Source organism: Choloepus didactylus, chromosome 5 (assembly GCF_015220235.1).
Source record: "Choloepus didactylus isolate mChoDid1 chromosome 5, mChoDid1.pri, whole genome shotgun sequence".
In the NCBI taxonomy this organism is placed as follows: Eukaryota; Metazoa; Chordata; class Mammalia; order Pilosa; family Megalonychidae; genus Choloepus; species Choloepus didactylus.
Window position 1 is genome coordinate 15,070,627 of NC_051311.1, and position 18,199 is coordinate 15,088,825.

General features: G+C 39.1%; 1 protein-coding gene across 3 annotated transcripts in view; it reads right to left on the reverse strand.

The window, feature by feature from the left end:
- RAB18 (RAB18, member RAS oncogene family) overlaps window positions 1-13,058 on the reverse strand; it is a 45,607-nt gene extending 32,549 nt beyond the window's left edge. The window contains exons 1-2 of one of the 3 annotated variants that reach the window (XM_037835583.1): window positions 12,870-13,058; window positions 8,519-8,574 (exon numbers count right to left, since the gene is read on the reverse strand). In XM_037835583.1, the coding sequence (XP_037691511.1) occupies window positions 8,519-8,574; window positions 12,870-12,937 (124 nt within the window). In that variant the 5' untranslated portion in view covers window positions 12,938-13,058. Of the gene's footprint in view, window positions 1-8,518; window positions 8,575-12,030; window positions 12,848-12,869 lie in introns of those variants that run through there. The other 2 variants (XM_037835581.1, XM_037835582.1) reach the window with 2 other exon arrangements.
- Window positions 13,059-18,199: the final 5,141 nt, after the last annotated feature.

Genomic DNA, 18,199 nt, shown 5'->3' on the forward strand with positions numbered 1-18,199 from the left:
AATGAAATGGGATAAGTGCTCTGCTACCCCAGAGGGCATTCTGAATAGGTTTCAAGGGTTAAGAGAGAGTGGAAGCTGGGGGTGAGAAAGGAAGATGTACAAAGCCCTGTGAAGACTGGAGTCTGGAGCTAAAGACAGCCTGGAAAGCCTGGGTTTTTGTGATAACTAACTTCAGTAGGGAAAACCAGTATGATGCCTGCTGGACTTATGGCAGATAGCAGCAGAAGATGAAAAAATGTCTGCAGAGGAAAGAGAGTGAGAGGGGGGTCTTGCCAAAAGCAGGCAGAATTCTGAGGCTCCAGTTTGATTCCTGCTGATGGAGACAAGGAGACTGGCAGAGGGGAGGTCTTACTCCAAACCCATGGAAATCATCCAATAAGTAAGGAACATGACTAAAAAAAAAAAAAAAAAGCTTAGCAACTGAGAATCAAAGACTTCAAACGACCAAAGAGGAAAGTAAAATTGACTATTCAAACTGTCCAGAACACAATGATAAAGAACACTCCATACCAAAACACAATGAAATTTTTTCTTGGAGGTCATCTTTACCAAAGAATAAACACTAAAAATAAGGGAACTTAACACTCATCCTTAAGAAACTAACAAAATAAACTAGAAAGAAAAGTAGGAAGAAGTGAGAGAGAGAAAGAAAAAGCACTCTCCCAAACAATAAAAATACATACATTCTCTAGGAAAATACCAACAACACAATTATACCAGTTTAGAAATGAGACAGGAGCCATAATCACAAATAATGAAGAGTTTAAAAGAATATTATGTGCAATTAACTTAAAACTTGAGAAAAATGGATACTCTTCCAGAAGTTATGCTCCTATAATTATCTAAAGAATTAAGAAATAAAAAATAGAAAACGTGAAGAGGTTGGAATGGTGAAAAAGGGATAAGGATCAGGTTGACTCACAGGTGAAATGTAACCTTTAAACAACAGATGATTTCAATATTGTTTAAATGAATCAAGATAATTTAGAAAGATGGACTGTGCCTTCATTTTATAAACCAATATGAATTTAAGACCAAATCCTGGCCAAAACAAACAAACAAAACAAAAAAGGAAAGACCATGCTTATGTACAAAAATAAACATAAACATTCTAAATTAAATACTAGTCAGTAGAATCCAGAAATACGTCAAATAATATAAGTGAAGGTTTATCTAGAAACATAAGGGCATTTCAGTACCAAAGTATCAATCAAATTTACTACATCAAGAAATTTAAGGAAAAAACATCATATGATCACATTACTCAATGCTGAAAAGGCAAATAAAAAAATCTCAACCTTTCCTAATAACACCTCTACATAAAAGAGAAAAAAGAAACTACTTAAATATAAAGATCATTTACCACATATTCTAAATAGAGAAATGCTAGAGCCAACTCCTATTACTTTACTCTAACCAGAACATTAAACTGAATGAAATTATATGAAATAGAATTATTTTTTTTTAATTTTTCCTTGTATTATCTCATATTCCAAATACTTTAACAAGTACCTGTTATGGTAAACAAGTATAAACATACTACTTTAGAACAAGGCCATTTTAATTAAATTATCTTTTTGTTAGGGATCAAAGAAAGAGGCTCAAATTGTAAAGGAGCTTGCAGTGGGAACATATTTGGTCTCTCCCTTTACAGAAGTTGTAACCTATTACCAAATGCAAAAGTCAAACATAGAAAGTGGTCAGTGATGAGGGCCAAACCACGGGGATGTTTTTAAATGCTTATTAAGAGAGGGATACGAATCACTGAGCTAAGTCAACCAGTAACAACCAAAATTTGTCTAGCTTTAGTTGAAATGTATCATCCTCAAAATTTTTTCACATATTCTAATAATTATATCTTATAACAGATTAAGAAATAGGTTGTTGGCCTAAAAATTTTTAACCAGAGAACTGGCTTTAAATTTTCTAATTTTTTATTTGAAAAAAGTTGTATTTAAAGCCCTCTCTTTATATTTAAACTTCCTAAAACATGGTAAATAAAAAATTAAAACCTTAATATCAAGCAAATTTTGCCTATCTAATCAGATTATATAAAGTTAGTGTAACTGATTTCTACAAGCATCTAATCTCCAGGCTTAAATTTCAATAACTTCTATCTCAGGAAGGTATCTGATTAAGTAGCACCATATATGCTTGCCATAACATAAAAATGAATTTAATACTCTCTTTTTCAAATATTCTCATATAGCAAACAAAAAACCTGGATAAAATATTCCCGCAATTGTGCATGTGTAGGCAAGAAGGCAGGTGGGGGTGGAGGGGATGGAGACAGAGGGTGGCAATGGTGTTAATTTTAATTTCAGAAATGTTCTCTTGAATTATTTATAGTTTTCTTCTGAAACTCAATTATGCATACGCTGGATCTCCTTTTCTCTTTATCAAATCTATCATTTTCTCTCTAATTTGTTTCAAATTTTTTATTTATTTCAATACATTCTTTCTAGTTCATCCATTTCTAGCTTCTTTGTCCCTTATGTTTTCCACAGTCTCTATTTTACCCTGTAATCTTCCAGTTTCATTTTGATTTCATTGAAGATTTTATTATTTTACTCTTTTCTTTCAGTTCACCCAGCTCACATAGACTGCATTTTCTCACCTCTTCCCTGATCTCTTCTATCACTACTCTGTACTCTCGGACGTGAGATATCACTAAACTTGCTAAAATCATGGCAAAATGTATGGTCACGATTTTCATAATCTTGATGGCAATTATTTTTCGGGTGGGTATTCTTCATGTCATTTGTTTTACCTGTTCCTTCTTCCTTTTTTCTTCTTGAATGTTTTTATGAGCTGAATTCCTTTTGATTATTCATCTTTGCAGGACATGAGGTTTTCCTGGACCAGCTATTTGCAGGAGGCTCAGCCAGAAGGCAGTGGGGGTGGCTCTGGTACTGGATTGGCAAAGACTTTGGCATGAGAGATGGTTTAGGTGCTCAATTCTCAACAGCCAGTGGAGGGAGATGAGCAGCCCTGAGATTTCCTACAATGCAGTCACCTCCTCCCCTAGAGCTACAGAGACAGACAGATTGCTTCCTGAAAGGATGGCTTATTTGTACAATCCCCTTGTTTAGCTTCATCTCCCCAACGTCTTAGAATAAAACCAGGTGCAGGGAAGCACCTGCCTTTAGCTCTTCTAAGCAACCCATCTGCTTTCATAAACAAAGAATTTAGGTTTGCACCTCAGGTGGGCATCTCAACTTCATGAAACATTTGTTGCTGGCTCTGAGTTCTGCCACTGTGGCAACCTCTCTAATTCCCCACATGCATCCTGCTTACTCTCCACTGCTTTGGGCAGCAATTCCACTTACTTTGTGGCTGTCTTCTAGTTTAGTAAAAGGTGGGGGTTGTGTTCTTGTGTTTTAGCTAATTGCCAGAAAGCAAAAGAAGAAAATACCAACTTCACAATACCATCTTCAAACCCAAAGTCCGATGATTATCTTAAACAATTATACAATTATACAAAACAGAAGCTTAAGTTTTACACCTCAATACTGGAAGATAAAAGTGAGTCTTCCTTACTATTTTACAATGAGGTAAAATACTAATTCTCCACAAAACAATTTTTCACAAGGCCATTAACAATTCTGAGCTAACTGTTTTTATTTCTGAAACTTGAGTGTATTAGTTAGAGTCTAAGGCAGAAAAAAATCTGATACCTAAAGGTAAAAGATACGTTTTCACTAGACATTCAAGACCCAGGACCATTTGGAGAACAAATTACATACATAGTCATTGGTATCCCTCAATCTTAGTATTTGCTTTTAAAGCAGACAAAACCTTTTTTACTAATAAGGGTAATAAAGAATCTGTTATTCCTCAAGTCCCCAGGTTCCATGAATTTCAAACAAAGATAATTAGCTTTACATCATATATATGATGGTCACTCCCTTAATAAAACGTTAACTCTAAGTGGGTTTATTTTCCTTCTTCTCTTCACTATCCATTTGCAGGAACATTCTGAGCAAAATGAAGTTTTACTATTAACAAAACTTTTAAAATAGCAAATAATACACCAAGAGCCAAATTAAAATGGATTTTTAATTACTACTGTTTTAAATTATTCTTTCACATAGAAGACTAAATCTGTAAATGATATGTATATATATAAAGCTAAGTAATATCTGATATAATTTATTAAGAAGTTAGAGGCTCTATGAGTACACTTTGATAGAAAAGGAGGAGGAAGGGAGGGGGGAAGAACAAAGAAAGAAAAGCTCTTCCTTACAACAGAATTCCAACTAAGAAATGTAGAAGAAATGATGGATTTAGAAACATCACCATTTGAAAACCACTGTAACTGGAATGACAAGAATGATGGGTCATGTGTTGTCCTTGTCACTTGTTTCCAGCAAGAATTATCAATGGATACTGAAATAAGTGGGCAAAAAGTATAAGATACAAGACATCTTTATAGTCTCAAAGCATTCTCCACAACATACCTACTAATTAGAAAAGGGAAAATAGCAACTTCACAGGAGAGAAACTAAGTGACCATAGTCCCAGCATGAGTAAGGGCACAAACAGATACCATGAGCCACTTCACGCAATGCTCAGAGAAACACTTTTGTGGAATTCCTGCCCAAAATGGGTAACCTGAATCTAACCATGAGGATACAACAGACAAACAGAAAATGAGGGACACTGTACAAAACAGCTGGCCTATGCGCTTCAAAAATGACAAGGCCATGAAAGACAAAGTCTAAAGATTAAAAGAGGCTACAGAGGAGAGGATCTAAGATGGGGAAAGGATCTAAGATAACAGCATAGAGAGGAGTGGAAGATAGTCTCCCTGGAACAACTAATAAACAACCAGGAACAACTAGTAAATAACTGAGGGGGGACAAACAGGGAAGATATTGAGAAAGATGTGACCTATATAATATAAACACTGGGCGTACATAAGGTAGAAATTGAAAGTCTGAAAAATCAACTGGCAGAATCTATGGAAATGAAAGGCACAACACAAGAGATGAAAGACACAATGGAAACATACAACAGCAGATCTCAAGAGGCAGAAGAAAATACTCAGGAACTGGAGAACAATGCACCTGAAAGCCTACACACAAAAGAACAGATAGAGAAAAGAATGGAAAAATATGAGCAACATCTCCAGGAACTTAAGGACAAAACGAAAAGCAAGAATGTATATGTCATTGGTGTCCCAGAAGGAGAAGAGAAGGGAAAAGGGGCAGAAGTAATAACAGAGGAACTAATCAATGAAAATTTCCCATCTCTTAAGAAAGACATAACATTACAGATCCAAGAAGCGCAGCATACCCCAAACAGAATAAATCTGAATAGGCCTATGGCAAGACACTTAATAATCAGATAATCAAACGTCAAAGATGAAGAGAATACTGCAAGCAGTAAGAGAAAAGTAATCCATCACATACGAAGGAATCTTGATAAGACTATGTATGAATTTCTCAATAGAAACCATGGAGGCAAGAAGGAAGTGGGGTGATATATTTAAGACACTGAAAGAGAAAAACCACCAACCAAGAATCCTATATCTGGCAAAACTATTCTTCAAATATGAGGGAGAGCTTAAAATATTCTCTGACAAACAGACAATGACAGAGTTTGTGAACAAGATACCTGCTCTATGGGAAACACTAAAGGAAGCACTGCAGACAGAAAGGAAAAGACAGGAGTGAGAGGTTTGGAAAACAATTTGGGGAGATAGTAGCACAGCAATGTAAGTACACTGAACAAAGATGACTGTGAGTATGGTTGAAAGAGGAAGTTTGGGACCATGTGGGACACCAGAACAAAAGACGAAGGATAAGGACTGGGACTGTGTAACTCAGGGAAACCTACTCAACAATTGTAACAAAAGGTACAAACAGGTTTTTACATGAGGTAGAACAAATGAATGTCAACAATGTAAGGCGTTAATAATAGGGTGGGATTGGGGGGAAAATACAATCAATGCAAACTAGAGGCTATAATTTACGGAAACACTGTATTATGCTTCCTTTAATATAAGAAAGGCAATACACCAAAGCTAAATGCATATGGGGGTGGTGGGGACTAGGGGAAGGATATGGGACACCTGGCATTGGTGATGTTGTCTGACTCTTTATTCTACTTTAGGTTAATGCTCTATTTCCTTTTGTTGCTTTCTCACTGTCAAGTTTTCGTGTTTTTTTGTTGTTTTATTCTCCCTCTCTTTCTCTTTTCATTTTCTTTTATCTCTCTGCCTTCTTTGACTCTCCTTCCTTCTTTGTGGATGAAATGGAGATGTCCTTTTATAGATAGTGGTGATGATGCTGAATACATAAATATGTGACTATACAGGGAACCAATGACTACTTAGGATGGAATGTATGGTGCGTGAACAAAACCATCTTAAAAGAAATGGGGTGATGAAGAAAACTTGATGGCGCTATACTGAGTGAAATAAGACAGACACATAAAGGCAAATATTGCAGGATCTCACTGATATGAACCAATTATAATATGTAAACTCATAGACATGAAATGTAAGTTACCAGGATATAGAATGAGGCTGAAGAATGGTGAGCGGTTGCTTATTATGAGCAGAATGTTCAATTAGGGTGAACTTAAAACATTTGGAAATAGACAGGGATGATGGTAGCACACTGTGAGAATAACTAACAGAGCTGAAAGGTGTGAGAAGGTGGTGGAAAGGGTAAGCTCAGAGTCACATATGTCACCAGAAGAAAAGTTGGAGGTTAAAAGATGGGAATGTATAAAACAGTGAATCATGTGGTGGACAATGTCGGTGATTAACTATACAAATATTAGAAATCTCTCTCATAAACTAGAACAAATGTATGACACTATAACTAGAACTCAATAATAGAGAGGCATATAGGAAAAAAATATATACCTATTACAAACCATATGCTACAGTGAGTAGTATTTTAGCATTCTTTCATGAACAGTAACAAATGTACTATACCAAAACTATGAATCAATAATGGAGTGGGGCATGGTTAGGGGTATGAGAGGATTTCAGTTTCCTTTTTTTGTCTTTATTTCTTTTCCGGAGTAATGAAAATGTTCTAAAAATGGAAAAAAAAAATTAATTGTGTTGACAGATGCCCAGCTGTATGATGGTACCATGGGCAATTGACTGTACACTTTGGATCTTTGGATAGTTTTATGGTATACGAACAATCTCAATAAAAAAAATACTTTATATATATATATACACACACACACATATACATAAAAGAGGCTACAGAGAAATGACAGCTAAATTCAATGTGTGATCCTAGATTGGATCCTGGACCAGAAACAACTTTTTCTTTTGCTATTTAGGACATTAACAGGACAAATGATGAAATCTGAAAGTCTATAAATAGTAATATTGTATCAATGTAAATTTAAGAAATACACATCATTTAGAGGTTAAAGGGCATCATGTTTGCAATTTATTCTCAAACAATTCAAAAGAGAAGAATACTAAGAGTGTGTTTATGTAGAGAGAAAGAGAATGATAAAGCAAATGTGATAGATATTAACATTTGGACAATCTGAGTAGCATACACAGGAATTCTTTGTACTACTTTTACAACTTTTCTCTAAGTTTGAAATTTCACAATAAAAAGTTAAAAGAAAAAAAAAGGCAGCAAAATAAATGAAAATGAACAAAGCCAGTTAAGAGAAACTCTTTCTTTTCCACAGCAATAACGCTACTAGGACCATCTTCACTTCAGTACACTCAAAAGATCATGAAATTTTAGAGCTGGAAGAAAAATGTATTCTCTCTCATCTAAACCCCCCAATTTAGAGTTCAAAACAATGAAATCTTGCTCAAGATTTGCTCAAGATCACACAGCTAGTTCAACGCCAAGCCAAGACCACTACCAGCTCCAAGTCAGTTCAGCTATTTTTCAACTACTCCCAGTTGTCTCTTGATACCTTTTATCAGTCTACTTCCTAAACTTGTTATACCAAAATATTAACCGCTATCTTCTCATACAATCTAGTAAACAAGTGTGGCAAACTGTTTTCAGTCAACCTAAATTTCATTTTAAAAAGGCATTTATGCATCACTGACCCTAATAATCTTTAATAGCTAAAATCAATAAATGTGCTGGGCTCAGAATATATGCACAACACTGGAGCTAATGCTAAAAATACAAACTCCAGACTTCTATACTGTGACAGCCTCCCCACCTCTCGGGATAGGGGCAGCACACAATAAGTGCTCAAACAACTGCTGTATACTGCTAAATAAAAGAGAATCCTTAGTACAGGAAGAAATGTGTATAGAGAGAATCATATTATCAGCAGTATTAATAAAGTGCCATGAGACAACGATAAGGGAGTTCTTTTGCTTGGGTAATCTAAAAGGCTTCAGAGATTTAATGACATCAGTTAGGCCTTAAAAGACAAACAAGATTTCAATAGACAAGGAAGCAATGGAGTGGGAGGTCAGAGACAGGTAGACAGAGTTAGCGAAGACAGACTGAAGGCCAGAAAATATTCAACATTATAAGTGAATTTTTGAACACAGGCTTACCTATTGTTGCTGCAAGTTCAGGATCAAAAGTATCATCTGTGAACCTCAAGAGCAGGCTAGAAGAGATATTAAAAAGACAGATTAGGAATCTGACTTCTTTCTAATCATTTGATAAATATGTTCATGTATGCTGTATTTTGTCACAAATTATCAGATGCAGAGAAGAACAGCTGATGTATGTCTGTTCCCAGGAATACTGCCTCAGTGCAGGTATACACAGAGAAATTAAATGATTGGAAAGGCAATTAAAGAACCTCAAGAACAAAGTAGTTTACTAGAAAATATATACCCCCTGCTCCCTTACACAACTCCCCGAGTGTGAAAAGATGTGTCTGTTTTGGTTTGGTGGTTTTACTGTACCGGTACGTCCTTCTGAGAAAATATTAGCAACACATGCTTTAACGGATATAGAAGAAAGGGGGGAAATAAGATTCTCTTAGAATACAAAAAATTGATTTTTTAAAAATCTGATGTATAATCCATTCTGAACTCAAGTGGAAACAAAAAGGTGTGAAAACCTAAATTTTTGTAACAAGTAGTATGACTACTACCTAGGTCAGAAGAAAACATATAGTAAAAAATAAGGGCAGAAAGAGCACACAATGGCTGGCAAACAGTAGGGAAGTTGCATGAATCAAGGTGGCAGTAAGGAGCATGCAAACAAAGGAATGACAAGCTGATCTGTGCTATGAAAAGTTAATACAGACAGAAAATGCAAAAAAATCAAAGGACAACTGCCCGCCTTATGGTGACAGATAAAGGACTAAACCTAGGAAATGGTAAACAAATTAGTAAAGAAGGCACAGAAGCAAAACATACCCAGATTAGAGGGTACTCTAAGATTTTACACCTCCCAGAATTATTTTATGTACTATGAGGCAGAAGTGTCAATTATTAGAAGCTCTTCAAACATCAAATCTAGGCATTTGTTAAAGCTCTAGACTTATCAAATTGATCAATCTTTCTTCATATTAACTCCTAAGGTACAAGAAGGCTGTTCTAGGGATCTGTTTGCATTTCCTAAATCTAGGAAATAGCTATCAGATGTTTGAATTGCAGAAAACTTCATATGACTATTTCTAGAGGTTGTGATTACTGATGTTACAGATTTTTCTGTCCACAGAATAGACAACAAAACATAAGGGCCTCCCCGTAGTTTCCAAACCCAGTGTCATTAATTATATTTGAAGGATTTAATTCTCCTTTTCTTGGTTTTACTTTCTTGTGTTTACCATAAAACCAGCACTACAAGGGCAAAGCAAAAGAGAAAAGAGCCAAATTTTAGATTTTTCTACTTCCATTGAATCCTCTTGACTATAACCATTTTTATTTACTTCCACATGAAATAGGTGATAGCACTACTAAAATCTTAAGGATCTTAAAAGACTACTTATAAAAAGTTCTTCTCTCCTCAACATTAAACTTTAAATTAATAAAAGTGAAGCTTTCACTAAAAATTTCAGTTACCCATAATTTAAGAATAGAAAACATACTTACTTGGTCACTACACAAAACTATTACTAAGACATAGGTTAACATAACCTCATAGAGTAGTAGTAATAATAACAACCCCATAATAATAATACAAATAATAATGGTGTTGGCTCTTATTTACTGAGCATCCACAATGTGCCAGACCCTAAGGCCAGGGGGATTTCTTCCGTAATTACTATTCCTTACAACAACCCTGGTCATTAACGGCACTTTATCAGGAAGGGCAGAGAATTGGTATGGCACAAGCAACCCATTTTAATACAGGCTCTGAGTATAAATCAGCAGATCTTTACCTGGGACACGAAATGTATTTCTAAGCAGAGAGTCCATTTCCCTTATTAGATTTTGAAAGGAATCTGCAACCCAAAATAATTAAGAACCACTAATCTAAAGCTTGTATATTTAAGCTTTTCTATTTTCAAAGTTAAAGAGTGAAATACTCTCCATGCAGAGCTATGGATGGAAAGAATAACTACCACCATGCCACTTACAGAAGACCAGATTTATAATAAACAGTGCAATTATAACTAATATTCACTTCTCGATTTACAAATGGAATTCAAAAAGGATGGAAGAAGTGTGGGAGGGACAGTAATTCAGCTAACAGAAGGTCTCTATACTCCCTTCCAGTTCCTGATACACTTTGCTACATCCTTCCTTCATCAGCCCAGCCACAGAAACAAAGAACGTTATACATTTGACATTAGATAGGGCTTATAAGGTTTCTATTCCAATGCCCTCACTTTTCAAATGAAGGCATTAAGGCCCAGTGTTAAAGTAGCGTACACGAGGTCACCCAAGTGGTGACACCAGTCTCAACCCTGATGTGGCTGCTGTCACATACCCTTTACCCTCCAACAGTCTGAAATAAAACTGGAAAAACTAATTTGAGCTAAACTATCCTCTATTGTGCAATAATTTTTCAACAACACAAGTGATATCTCACTTCCACTAGCTCCAGATCTCTAAGGAAACAGAAATGAATTATTGGTTAGACCAACCCTGTAAGTTTATATCTTTGAGCAATTTTTTTCTACTAAGTTACCTTAAATAGCATAGGCTTCTATTTTAGCCGAGTCATTTACTCCCATCTTTACTCAGAAAGTAGTGTTCACGATTGTTTTCAACAGCACATCACACAGACCAGTAATGCTTACCTAGCTAGAAAAAGAAGTAAACTTTTCCCCAAAATGCTATTCTTTCTTGAAAGAGGTAATTAGAGGTGAGCATTGATAATTCGCTACTTAAGTATTTAGAAAAAGCTTAGTACAGACTAAGCCCAAGTAAGTTTGTTGGGGGGGGGGGGGGACGACAAACCAGGGCAACCAATAATAAATCCACTTAGCAGACCTCACTCTAAAGGGGGATCCTTGATTACATCAACACTGTACCTTCAGGGAACCCTCCAGAGAATTTTCACAGTTAAGCTAGTCTTCCATCCAGTACATTCAGAAAAAGTGCTAACCAACCATGTATTGGGTCAAACCAGAAGAAATGTCATTGGACCACACTTGACTTCAAAAACAGCAATTCCATATACCTTAACCCAAATAAGGGCCACATTTCAAGAAAGAGAAAGGTCACAAGGCTTTGGAATTCTCATCAAGACAATGTTCAATAGATCGACTAATTTTTTAACACTCAAAAACGTGCAACTATGACAAGGATTTTATCAGCCCTTTAAGTAACACACACACAGAAATCATACCATTTTGCTAGCCCACATTATTCCATTAATCTATTCCATGGTATGTACAAATCCCTCACCCCAGTAAATACAAAGTACATTAAGTGAAGAAAACTGTGAAAACGCAGTCATCATTTAAAAATAGTAAAATTTCAGAACATATTACAGAGCAAGCTTTCAAATCCTTAACTATCTAAGAAAGACCAAGAAATTTAAAAAGTGAGTTGAAGGATAATACATATCAGGTATTATGGCTAAGATATGAAATTGCCTCTTGCCCTTGGATTATGAATACTGTTGAAAGATCAAGATTGTCTAGAATACAACCTACCCAAAATCAGATGGCAACGATGACCTCATCTGGAGTACTCTGTTCGAGAGTCTTGGACGAATTCACAACCCTCTGGCAACACACACACCCATCCATGTCTTGTCTTATCCTCCACTCAACGTCTTGTCAATATTATTTTCCCCCAAGAAAGGGTCAGAACATAAAAGACAATTCTACACAATGTGGCAGAGAAGTGGCAATTTCGCTTTATTTTCAAAGACGTCCCATAAATTAAGCTCTCACATCTTAGGTTAAAGCGAATTTTTTAAGCAGTGTGAACACCAATGAATTCTTCCACGGGCGACTCATGAAAAAAACAAAACAAAACAAAACATAAACGACACTGGGGTTGCGCCAAAATAAGTCAGGGCTGTGCTCTAACGCGCCATGAAACTTCCTGGGTGGGACATTACGTATTTCGAGGAGCCCGACAGAAATCCCCCAGTGATAAAGTTCCGGCTGACGACCCGCGGGGAGCAGGGAGCCCGAACCCCGAGGGGCCCAGGGCGAGGCCTCCCCGCAGCCGGACTCGGCCCTGGGAGGCCGGCCACGCCTTGCGCTCCGGGCCGCACGACGGCGGCCGAAGGGGGGCCCTCACGATTGTTTTTCTGGGTGCAACAGTGACCGAAGAGGCGATCCCGGGAACTCGGGCCCGTTCGAGGCCAGAGCCGGGGAGGGCGCGGGGAGCGGGCCGCGCGGGGAGGCCGAGGGCGCGGGCCAGGCCGCCCGGGCCCGCCGCCGCCGCCAGCGACCGTTCCCGTCGCGGCCCAGGACGCAGATACAGCCCTACCGTCCTCGTCACGGCGTCCAGACCGGCCGCCGCCCCAGACCCGCCTCACCTGGACTTGCCCACCCCACTCTCGCCGATGATGAGGATCTTAAGGGTTGTCAGCACGTCCTCGTCCATCCTCACCCGCTCAGCTACCAGCCCAGCTGGCCCCGGTCCGGCTCTCAACCCGGCCCCTAGGAAAGCTGCCGCACATGCGCACTGCGCCGCGCTGCCACCTTGTACACCGGGTGTTGAGGCAGCCAGAGCCCCGCCAGCCCCGCTTCCGCCGGGAGATAGTTCTGCGTCTGCGCGGACTCAGAGTCCCAGGCGCCTTTCCGGTGAGCGTGATCCCCGCCCCTTGCGCATGCGCAGGCTGTGTGACTAGTTCGACCACTAGCTGTTATCCTAATGCTACTTCCGTTTTGTAAATCGAAGGAGGACCAAGCCCGGGAGTACAAAGCTCTTTTGTTTCATCAGCCGTTCCGCAGCTGCACTGCGGGAGGGAAAGCATCGTGCTTGAAGCCAGGTTATCTAGGGTTTAGTCCAGGCCCTACAGTACAGCCTCCCAATCACATTACCCACCCTTCTGAAGAACCAGTTTCCCCGTCTTACCCAGGGAGACATCAGTACTTCTTAGGACAATACCAACTTCTTAGAATTACTGTGAAGATTAGATGAGTACATTTATGAAGGCACTTTGTAAACTGCAGTGCTCTATAAATACAAGGTGTGATCAGGTGTTGTTAGCTTCCCGGCTGGCTTTCCTCTGTAGACTGACAAACGCACTTCACACATCAGTTCGTTCTCAAAGGGAGAGATAAACTTCATATAGCTCAGGTGCAGACAAACGTCTGATGTGCAACTTCAACTAATTCCTGTTCATAACAGCTGCTTCCCCAAGAATGTATGGTAACGCCTTGTCTCCTTCACTGCTGTAACTCTCAGTGAAGGTACCAAACCTCATATTCGACACCGATCAAAGTACCTGGTACATGGCAGGCGCTCAATAAACAGTAGTTCTCTCCTCTTATCTCTTTATATTTGGAGCTAATGTCATATGTAACAGATAATTGATGAAGAATACATATAACTTAAATAAATTAATGAGTTAATTTTTTAAATATCTAGAAACCTCATTTACCAGATATCCACATGGCTCCTTCACCTTCTTCAGGTCTTTGTCCAAAGGTTGGCTTCTCATGAGGCCTTCCCTGTCCACATGTGAAATTTGAAAACCCCTCTAATATTCCCTGTAACTTTTCTCAGCCTTATTTTTCTGCATAGCACTTATCACTGTTGCAGAGCCAGTTTTGCTGCCTGATGCACACAAGTCAATCCTTGTAACACCAAGGTTTCAAAGAGAGAAAGAGCTTTATTAAAGAGCAGCTGTGTAAAGAGACAGGAAGCAAAACCTCAGATCTGTCTCCAGGATTGGAAAGACTCGGGAAGTCTTATAGTATTCTGGTGAAGGGCATGATTATGGTGATAAGTACAGTGGTCTGAGGTGACAGAATCTGGGGTGGTATTTTGGTTGAGCATTTGCAGGCAAGTTGCATGCTTATTCATAGGACATGTATGAAAATGGCAGCCTTGACATGATGGGTGTGCCAGTTTGAATATATTATGTCCCCCCAAAAGCCATTATCTTTGATGTAAACTTGTGTGGGCAGATGTTATCAGTGTTGATTAGATTGTAATTCTTTGAGTGTTTCTTTGGAGACATGCCCCACCCAGCTGTGGGTGATTACTCTGATGAGACAATTTCCATGGAGGCATGGCCTTTTATCAGTGGAGCCATATAAATGAGCCAACAAGCAGAAGGAACTCACTGCAGCTGTGAGTGACAATTTGAAGAGGAGCTACAGCCAAGAGGGACACTTTGAAGAAAGCACAGGAGCTGCAGATGAGAGACAGTTTGAAGACGGCTGTTGAAAGTAGACTCTTGCTCTGGAGAAGCTAAGAGAGGACAAATACCCCAAGTGCAACTAAGAGTGACATTTCTGAGGAACTGCAGCCTAGAGAGGAACGTCCTGGGAGAAAGCCATTTTGAAACCAGCACTTGGGAGCAGACGCCAGCCACATGCCTTCACAGCTAACAGAGGTTTTCCGGACATCATTGGCCATCCTCCAGTGAAGGTACCCGATTGCTGATGTGTTACCTTGGACACTTTATGGCCTTAAGACTGTAACTGTGTAACCAAATAAACCCCCTTTTATAAAAGCCAATCCATTTCTGGTAGCTTGCATTCAGGAAGCACTAGCAAACTAGAACAATGGGTATGATTTTTAATATTATAATAAGGACTAGATTACTATAGGTTAAGGCTCTGTATTACTACTGTGCATGTCTAGAGGGCCAACTTTGACTGAAAATGGTTTTATCTAGGAGAAAAGGAACTAGAACTGGGGTGGAATAATTCAGGTTTCCTCATTAATAAACAAGGAGTTGTTAGCAGAATCATAAGACCATTAAGTTAAGAAAACAGGATAAGGGGTAACCCCAGGGTCACAAAATTATTGATTCCTTTGCAATTATAAGGGAAAGCATCTGGGTTAGAGTTCACTATTCTTCTGTACATACTGCTGCTTTATTCACTGTCTGACCTCTCTTAAAGTGAAAGGAAGCTTCAGGAAGACAAAGATTTTTGTCTGTTTTGTTTACCACTGTATCTTCAGTATCTAGAATAGTACCTGGTACATAATGCGTGCTAAATAAATATCTGTTGAATGAGTGAATGAATGTTCTAGATGTCATCCCTAATCTTAGAGGATGATGTCAAGAGGATAACTTCAACTTCTTACAAAATAGCCCTTGAAACCTCCTCAATCAAATCTATCCAACCTGTTCTTGACCAAAGACAGACAACTCATTTGTGAGGTTAGCGGTATTGTCACACTCTCCTGCTGTGGGGCAGTGATTCTCCAAGTGTCTTCCCCAGAGCCCTAGGGAATCCTGAGAAGCTTTCAGAAGGTCTGCAAGATCAACACTATTTTCACAATTATTTAAGTAGTTATTTACTTTATCACTCTTATTCTCTCACAACAGAAGGGTAAATGTAGACAACTAGAAAGCAGCAGCTCTTTGGGGAGAATGAATTAAGTATAAGCAAACTCCTTGAACTGCCAGAGGTGGGAATGTGCATGGCCTGAGAGGACCAATTTACCAGCAGCCAAGAATTTATGCGGGTAACAAGTGGTAAATAAATAGTGAGAGGCAGACTGAGAACATTTTAATTGCTAATCTAAGGAGTTTCTGCTTTACGCTGAGGGCACTAGAGCACCAAATGTTTTCAAGCACCAGGATAACTAGAAAAAATATAATCTCCTAGATGGATACATCTGGCTGGGTATAGGAAGTTTTAGAGAAGGGTTTGGGAAAGAAGGCATGGAGACGTTAGAGGAAATTATTGAAAGACTTCAGTGTGAAGATGGCAGGCTGGAAATGAAGGGAAGTGTGCAACACAATGATTGAGAAGAAAAGGGGGAGAAAAAATATTAAATGTTTCAAGTTTCAGTGCCACTGACAAGAAAGAAAACTCATGACAGCATCAGGAAGGAAAATGAGAGTTTGGTTTCAGCCATGCTGAATTTTACATGAAGGTGGGCCATGGAGGTGTTGAAAGAGTTATACAAAAGAGTTCTATGGCTAAGAGATTTCAAATGGAGTCAGAAGGTCATTTTGGAGGTTCCTCTTAAGCAGGTTCAGCCAGCTATCACAAACTGCCACATTATGCAAAGCCTCAAGCAACAATGTTCCTGAAAACCCTAAGAATTCCAGACACCATAAAGAAACCACAAGTTAAAAAACTCAGTTAACTAACGTGAAGGACAATTGGAGTACCCCGAATATCCACCATCCACAAACATCATGTGTAACCTTCTTCTCTGCCTTTTAAAAACCCTTGCCTGGAAATGCCAAAGTGGGACCTGATTTGGGTTGCCACCTGAATCTATTCTCCCCAAATTGCAATTCCAAAACCCCAAATAAATGCCTTTATAGCCTTGCAGCTTAGTTTATTATTTCTAGATTGACAGAGGCAAATTTTTTCACAACACTTTTAGAGCTGTGGTTCTGAAGCTCAGGGCAGATACTGTTGCCAAAAATGGCAGATTCACTGCCCGAGGCACACTGAAATCAATATAGTGACACTAGTGCTTCAGAGAGAGAAAGGACTTTATTTCATTGCCCCCATGAAAAGAGACAGGAGTAAGAAAAATCTCAAATCTGTCTCCCAGAGTCTAAAGAGTTTAGGGTTTTTTATGGATTCAAACAAGGGGTGGTAGAGTTGTTACCATTACAATAACAAGTAACTAAGCTAAAATAGCTGGTCATTACACTACAAGTATAAACAGTTATAGTATCAGGTAAAGGAGGGGAACTAAGCTAAAGTAACCGTTACAATAACAAGTATAAACACTGTAGCCTGCGGTTACAGTATCAGGGAAGGAGACTCCAGGACATCAAGACAAAATCAGGAGATGACATTCTTAACCGATGCTCTCTGCTGAGTGTTCTGTTCCATGTACAATTCACATTATTGTCCTTAAATCCCTGGAAGAAAAGAGGCAAATTCTTTCATCGACTTCAGGCATACATTGCCGTCTTTTTCTCTGTAGCTCCATCTTCTAGCATTAATCCTTTCCACAATATTCTTAAGACACAATCAGCTCATAAGGTAAAATCGGAGGCAATATTCCTATAAACTTAAGTTTGAGATGATGGATGCGCAAGCCCACAACAGAGGAAGGGATCGAAATGGACCTCTGGGAGCTGTGATAGGGAAGGCTCTGGAGTCTGTGCTGTCAGCCCTGTGCCCACAGCAGGAGCCCCAGGGAAGCAGCTGTAGCAAAAAACAAAAGGGGACCAAAATCCAATTCAGACCACTGGCTTCTCTCCATCCCTTTGGTGTCCTGTTCCTCTTAGGATCATGGGTGAAGACGGGAACAGAAATATTGCCTGTAGAGCTCACATGCTCTGATCCAGCACCCGCAGGAACACCGTGACTCACTGCCGGGTGACAGGCTTTGTGGGTGCAGTTCTGGCCTGTGAAAGAAGGGAGCTGACCCCGTCTCTGTGTTCATGCAAAAGAAAGTTTTATTCTACTCATTCTTACAGGTTTTTATAACATACAAGGTAGTCTCCTACGTGACTGTTTTCAGGTATTTCAGGGAGGGTTCATTTTTTCTAAAGCCATAAGGTGTGTTGCATGTCTTTGATCTCAAGAGACAATGTCTTTGGGGCTAGTCCGAAGACAGCAGGAGCAGGAGACAGGAGCACAGAAGGAGCCCGGCGACTTTTCCCTTATCTAAATTGCTGCCTGCCTTCAGGCATGCAAAGCTTTGGCCTTCTCCCAGCCTGGTGCCGGCCTTCAGACTTCCAATGCTTGGGAGCGGCCCCCC